The sequence below is a fragment of the Epinephelus lanceolatus genome, chromosome 14, assembly GCF_041903045.1.
Source record: "Epinephelus lanceolatus isolate andai-2023 chromosome 14, ASM4190304v1, whole genome shotgun sequence".
Lineage (NCBI taxonomy): Eukaryota > Metazoa > Chordata > Actinopteri > Perciformes > Serranidae > Epinephelus > Epinephelus lanceolatus.
In genome coordinates this window covers 38,387,276-38,394,132 of record NC_135747.1, presented here as the reverse complement: position 1 = coordinate 38,394,132, position 6,857 = coordinate 38,387,276, and the positions used below count along the sequence as shown (strand labels likewise).

Below are 6,857 nucleotides of genomic sequence, written 5' to 3'. Positions count from 1 at the left end.
TAAAAAAGTTAGTGGGCACCTCTTTACAAAGATGCATGATGTTTATTTTTTGACTTCTTTGCATTTGCAACTCTCCTGTTTACAAATGTAACTGAGAAGTCCAGTTTTACTTACACACAATGTCCTTGGTCATCACAGGGTGTGTGGGCTCACTTGGCTCCCCAAATCCAGCCTTGTTCTCAGCAGTGACTCTAAACTCATACTCTACTCCCTCAGTTAGGCCCTGCACCTTAAAGCGAAGGTCAGGGATTGTCCTCTTAGAGGCTCTCACCCATCGCATTCCTTTCCTCTCTTTCCTCTCGACACAATATCCTCTAATGTCACTTCCTCCATCCTGTACTGGTCTCTTCCATGAAATGGTGACCGCGTTCCTACTGACGTTATCAATCTCTGGGACTGAGGGTGGGCCTGGTGGGCCTGGGGAAACAAAGCAACATTTTGGTCAGTTATGCCTTGAACTATTAAATTCTCCAGCTTAAAGGATTTTTACAATCTTAAGGTGGTCTGGAAATACTATAAAATTACAATCATTTATGAACAACAAAAAAACTTACTGAAACTGTCAACCATTTTGATTGGACCAGACTGGCTTGAGTCTCCGATGCCATACTGGTTCACAGCAAACACCCTGAAGATGTACTCATTGCCCTTGATCAGTTTGTGGGCTACATGTCTGCAGTCCACAATGTTTTCAGCTAACTTGGTCCACTGCAGGCGGCTGGTCTCTCTCTTTTCAAGGGTGTAGGACTTGATAGCGGAGCCTCCATCCTCCTCTGGTGGAAGCCAGGTCAGAGTACACTTCTCAGCTGAAATGTTACTGGCTTCGATGGGGCCTGGAGCTCCAGGCACATCAAGGACCTTCACCTTTACATGTTCTTCCTTAATGCCAAAGGGATTGCTGGCAGTGATGGTGTATTCTCCTGTGTTCTTCCGGCTTGCGTACTTGATAGCAAGAGTGGAGGAGGTTGGGGTGCTAGTGATGGTGACAACGTCAGAGGTCTTGAACTCACGGCCTCCCTTCGACCAGACAGCAGTGGGTGGAGGTTTGCCCACAATCTTGGAGGCTGAGATCACAATGGTGTCTCCTGCCTTGACTGATACACCGTCCTTCATGTCTGGGTCAATGGTGATGGTCGGTGGCTCTGCAAAGAGGATGGAAGAAAGTTGCATTATAACTGTCTACAGAACTCATAAAGTCAACTTAATGACAATATGAATTTCAAGACCTGATATCTGTAAAAGTAAAATAAAATGATTTGAAGGACCTGCATTCACAAATGTTTTAACTGCTGAACTACCCCACTTAGCTTACCATACTCATCCTTGCAGGTCAGAAGCTCAGTAACCTCTGAGGGAGGACTGATAGATCCGGCAGAATTCTTGGCCCTTATCCTGAACTGATACTGAGCTCCGTCTGTCAGGTCACTGACAGTGAAGGCACAAATCTGGATGTTAACATGATTGGCCTTCATCCAGGTCTTGCCGCCAGCCTCCAGCTTCTCCACCATGTAGCCAGTCAGCTTGTGGCCACCATCATATTTGGGAGCAGTCCATATCAGAGTGACTGTGGTCCTGGTGACATTAATCACTTCAGGCTTGCCAGGAGGATCTAACAGGACACAAAGTCAATGTGTTACAGAAAACATAAGACATGCTTTAAAAACATACTTTCCATTCAAGTATTCATACTATTGCAATAAAAACTGGAGCGTTGCCAAAGCAGAATTTAGTTTTCACATTAGGGAAAAACAATCTGTGAAAGCAGTAAACTCACCAATAGGATCAAGGGCAACCACAGCCTCAGTAACCCTGCTTGGCTTTCCTAAGCCGGCCATGTTCATGGCCATCACCCTGAACTCATACTCTAGTCCCTCGATCAGGCCAGTAACTCTGCACTCCTTCAGTCTCAGAGGAGTCTTAGTGGCCCGCTTCCACATCAGACTGTTCCTCTCCTTGAACTCCACATGATATCCTACAGAGAATACAAAAATCTGTTGGTCATGCTGTTTGCTATGAGCTTACAATTAACTAAAAACTGATAGGTTTAGTTCACAGTCTGTTACCAGTAACTGGGGAGCCACCGCTGTCCTTTGGATCAGCCCAAGTCAAGATGGCTGACTCATTGCGGATGCTCGCTATTTCTGGAGGAGCAGGTGCCCCAGGCACATCTGGAGGAAGCAGAGAAAGAGACAGGAGTGGAAAGGTTAAGAGAGGAGAAATTAAACTTACAAAGCTTGTGTGAGATGGGGTTGACTTCTTTAGAAGTAAAACACAGTAATTAGTAACAGAAAGGCTTTAAAAGAAATGTGACATGTTAAATTGTAATAAACCATTTAACTAGCATTAATTAGAGGCGTGATACTCACCAAATGGATGCTGGGCAATGACTGGGTCAGACCTCAGATACTCTCCAACTCCATACTTGTTCTCAGCAAACACTCTAAAGATGTACTCTATTCCCTCATGGAGCCTGATCACCCTCATGGTGGTCTTCTGAATAGCTGAAGCCACTGTGGCCCACTTGTTGTCTGTTGTCCTCCTCTTCTCCACAATGTAGTTGGACACTTCTGCACCACCATCATCTGCAGGCGGTCCCCACTCCAGGGTCATGGCATCGGCAGTGATCTCGTCAAACTTAATGGGTCCAGTACAGATGCCAGGCTTACCAACCACCTTCAGCTGGAACTTGCAGTCCTTGGAGCCAGCGCTGTTCTTGACATTGATGGTGTAGGTCTCAGCATCTCCTCTCTGGCAGTCTCTGATCAGCAGAGTGGTGACACCATGGGATGCCTCCACGCACATTCGGCCAGTGTCGCCAAGCCCCACGTCGCCCCTCTTCCAGGTAGCAGTGGGGAGAGGTATTCCAATAAGGGGGATGTTGATGCGCGTGGTGCTACCCTCCTTCACCACGTAGCAACCGTCATGTAGATTACTCAAGTTGCAGTCAGGCAGCACTGAAATCCAAAGGAGTTTGCTTAACAGAAAATATTTATAAAGAATTTTATGGTCTCACAAAAATATATACTAAACTAAAACAATAGGTGTTTTGGGACTGGAGAAACTCTTTCATAGTTCTAAGAACCCCCCTTTTTTGTTGTGTCCGCACCGCAAGTACTAGCAACAAACATAGTTCTTGGAACATTGTTTTGAGAGACACTTTTAGCTTCTAATTCAGTGTAGATACTCTCCCAGCACAAGAGGAACCATGAGTGATGTAAATGTATGGTTATTGGATCCAACACAACCGATGCAGCACGGGTAACCACCATTTTAAAAAACCCGAAAGCCATGTAAAAAAACAGACAACACAAAAAACACAATTCTGACTCTTAAAAAACAAAAGTGACATTGCTATACCAACTGCTGGTCAGCTTACAGTATGTCACTTAAAAGAATACTCCGACGATTTGGGAGTTATGCCCTTTTTCTATCATTTTCATAGTGAGACAACATGATCAATATCTTTTTTGTGTCTCTATGTAGGGTGGCTAGGTCTCAGCGGTTAGCATTGCGGCTTAGCTTAGCAAATACAATTGAAGTCTATAGTGGGTCAGCAGCCTACAGTAAAAGTGAACAAATAAACGTTACAGAAACCCTGAAGCTGGCATTTCCGCAGTGTAACAAACTTCTTCTAAAATGGCTAAAAAGGACTCTTGTTTTCGAATTAATGTTTAAACGTGTTTATTTTAAATGCACGTGTAGAAATAAATGCGTATGCTGTAAAGCCCTGTGAGGCAAATTGTGATTTGTGATATTGGGCTTTATAAATAAAATTGATTGATTGAAATTGAAAATTGAAATACCAGCTTCAGGGTTTCTGTAACATTTATTTGTTCACTTTTACCGAGTGGGTTACTGACCCCCTATAGACTTCAATTGTATTTGCTAAGCTAAGCCGCAATGCTAACTGCTGAGACCCAGCCACTGGACGTACAGACACAAAAAAGATATCGATCATGTTGTCTCAATATGAAAATGATAGAGAAAGGGCCTAACTCCCAAATCGTCGGAGTATTCCTGTAAGGGTTCCTATTAGTGGTGCGAATGCAAACAGAAAAAAAACCCTTGATGGTATGTAGCTCTCAGAGGAACTCCCCAGTGGACAGTTCCTCTCAGGGAGTCCCCAGAACTGTATGGTCCAACAACACCTAATATCTGGCATGATGACAGAGTCGGGCTGATTTCTTACCAAACTGGTCCTTGGCGACGACAGCAAGCTCAGTGGGTGGTCCCTCTCCGGACTCATTGAGTGCCTTGACTCTGAACAAGTACTCCTTGCCCTCAGTCAGCTCGCTGATGGTGTGTGTGGTGTTCTTTCCCTTCATGATTTGTTTCCACTTCTCCTCGCCTTCGCTCTGCTCCAGGATATAAGCAGAAACGTAGCTTCCTCCATCGCTGATGGGCTTCTTCCAGGCCAGGACAATCGAGTTCTTGGTGGTCTTCTTGGCTTTGAAATCCATCACTGGACCAGGTTGCTCTGAAGGAGGAGGACAGATGGGTTCAGACTCAACATGTGGTTTGCGTTAAATGAGATGTGTTTAATGTAACTGATGCAATTTGATGCATCTTGGTCTTGGCCACTGATCTCTTAGATCGAGTTCTGACTGTGTTGTTTTTCCACTTGTTGTCAGGACAACAGCTACTACTAAGGACACTAAGCTCAGGTCATCTGTATTCTAAGGGGGGAAATTGGAAGTTAACTTACTGTGATTAACTACAATTACCACCTTGTGGTTGTATGCCTCCAAGAATAAGTCAACTTTCACTTACAGTTTCCGTCCATGTCTGTAAAAACATGGATGCTTCACACACAGAAGGTTTGTACAATGATCACAGTTTCAAAATTAGAGTCACCAATTCAGTATCTGACCAAAAGTCTCCGCTTCTGTTCCTGAGATATGATGCTGAGTAATGGACAGACAAGTGTTTTATGCAGAACATCATGATGTCACAGTGACGATGACCTTTGACTTTTGGATATAAAATGTCATCACTTCATCATTTTATCCTGTTAGACATTTGTAAGGAATTTGTCATAATTAACATATGAATTCTTGTTTTGTAAGGTCACAGTGACCTTGATCTTTGACCTTCGACCACCAAATACTGATCAGTTATTTCATGGGTCCAGATAGACATTTTTGCCAAATTTGAAGAAATATCCTAAAGGCCTTCTTGAGATATTATGTTCTCAGAAATCAGAAGGACGCAACATCAGAGTGACCTTGACCTTAGATCAACAATTTCTAATCAGTTCACCCTTGACTTTTGTGACCTGGACGTTTGTACCAAAGAAATACCCAAAAGGCATTCTTGAGATATTGTGTTCAGGAGAATGGGACGGACAGAGGGAAGGATGTACAACCTGAAAACATGATGCCTCCAGTCACAACTATCGCTGGTGCGGAGGCATAAAACCGTACGTATAGTGGTTATTCATTTTGATGATTCCAGTAGTGTCAAACCATATTTAAAAGTATTTCTCTACCAGAATTTTATTCCTGGCGGTGGGGAGAGGACATTTCTACAGTCCTAATTATGGTCTTTGTCTGAGTTGAGTCCACTAATACTTTTGTTTAATTTTGCTGAATTTAATAATAAAATTGGCAACTCTATTTTCCCAATAACATTTGAAGAGTTGAATGAAAGCAAGTTTACTAATCTGACCTAGTTGAGTTGAATTAACTTAAAATGATCCTTTCTCATATACTTTACTGTCATCTGCTGCACTGTACTGTATAAAAATATTCAACGACTTGTAGCTACCTGAGGCTCGGACGCTGCCGGCAGTCTCGCAGCCCTCTCCGATGCCGTAGGCGTTTTCAGCCAGCACTCTGAAGCAGTAGGCCTGTCCCGCCTCCAGGTTTGTGATCCTGTAGGAGATCTTGTGGCAGTTTGGCGCCACACAGGTCCAGGCCTTTCTTTCAGCCAGGCGCTTCTCTACGATGTAGCTCTTGACTGGGCTGCCACCGTCAATCAGCGGGGCGTCCCAGGTGATGAAGGCGTGGCTCCTGGAGGTCTCCTTCACAGTCAGGTTCTGGGGTGGTCCGGGAGAATCTGAGATGGAGGAGACGCAACAGTCCTGGCTCAGAGCTTTTGTTAACTGAACCAAAAATACAATTAAGGCCATAGATATACACGATGGGAGTAAAAATATTTTATCAATGTTCTGGGAAAGAAATATTTTGTATAAATTCTTGTGGGTGAAAAAGTTTCAGATTCTTAGGTTCCACAATTTTTTTATAGCTTTCTGGAAAACTGTATTCTTTTTCACAACAATATTACTATCTTTAGCTATTCCTCAAAAATATTCTAATTCTACTTTTTACGTACTTAAATATATATATAACTATTGTGACGGTATTTTAGTTTGTTGCAGGATTATAAATGACCCTGACCTGCACTGAAGTATACTCATGGAAAAAACTTTGAAACCATCAAATTTAGCTGCATTTTTGTTGTCACCTGTAACATGACAAAAAACACGCTCACTGGAGTGTGTGTGCTCCATTTTATCCCCCACATAATGTTTCCTTTGAGAGACATTCTTACCGAGGACCTTGACCACAATGGTGTAGCTCTTGGCGCCGCTGCTGTTCTCCAGCGACAGGACATATTTGCCAGCATCGTATCTGTTAATGTCCTCGATCATCAACAGGGTGTCCCATTCTGATGTCTTAATCAGCACACCCTGCCTATCCTTTAGGTTAGCGTCCACCTTTGTCCACGTCACTTTCGGCGCCGGGCGTCCTCTCAATGGGACGTAGAGCCTCATGGTAACTCCGGCTCGAAGAACCAAAGCCTTTCTTAGGTCAGCGTCCAGCTCAGCTTCAGGAGCAACTGGAGGACAGACAGAA

At 43.7% G+C, this 6,857-nt stretch overlaps 1 protein-coding gene across 26 annotated transcripts in view; it reads right to left on the bottom strand.

Annotated features, from left to right (window-relative positions):
- ttn.2 (titin, tandem duplicate 2) overlaps positions 1–6,857 on the bottom strand; it is a 248,700-nt gene that overhangs the window by 46,156 nt on the left and 195,687 nt on the right. For all 26 annotated transcript variants that reach the window (XM_078174675.1, XM_078174686.1, XM_078174684.1 and 23 more), the window contains 9 exons: positions 6,553–6,840; positions 5,767–6,057; positions 4,190–4,477; positions 2,367–2,954; positions 2,064–2,168; positions 1,775–1,972; positions 1,313–1,609; positions 555–1,142; positions 115–417 (listed from right to left, as the gene is read on the bottom strand). In XM_078174675.1, coding sequence (XP_078030801.1) covers positions 115–417; positions 555–1,142; positions 1,313–1,609; positions 1,775–1,972; positions 2,064–2,168; positions 2,367–2,954; positions 4,190–4,477; positions 5,767–6,057; positions 6,553–6,840 — 2,946 coding nt within the window. The remainder of the gene's footprint in view (positions 1–114; positions 418–554; positions 1,143–1,312; positions 1,610–1,774; positions 1,973–2,063; positions 2,169–2,366; positions 2,955–4,189; positions 4,478–5,766; positions 6,058–6,552; positions 6,841–6,857) is intronic.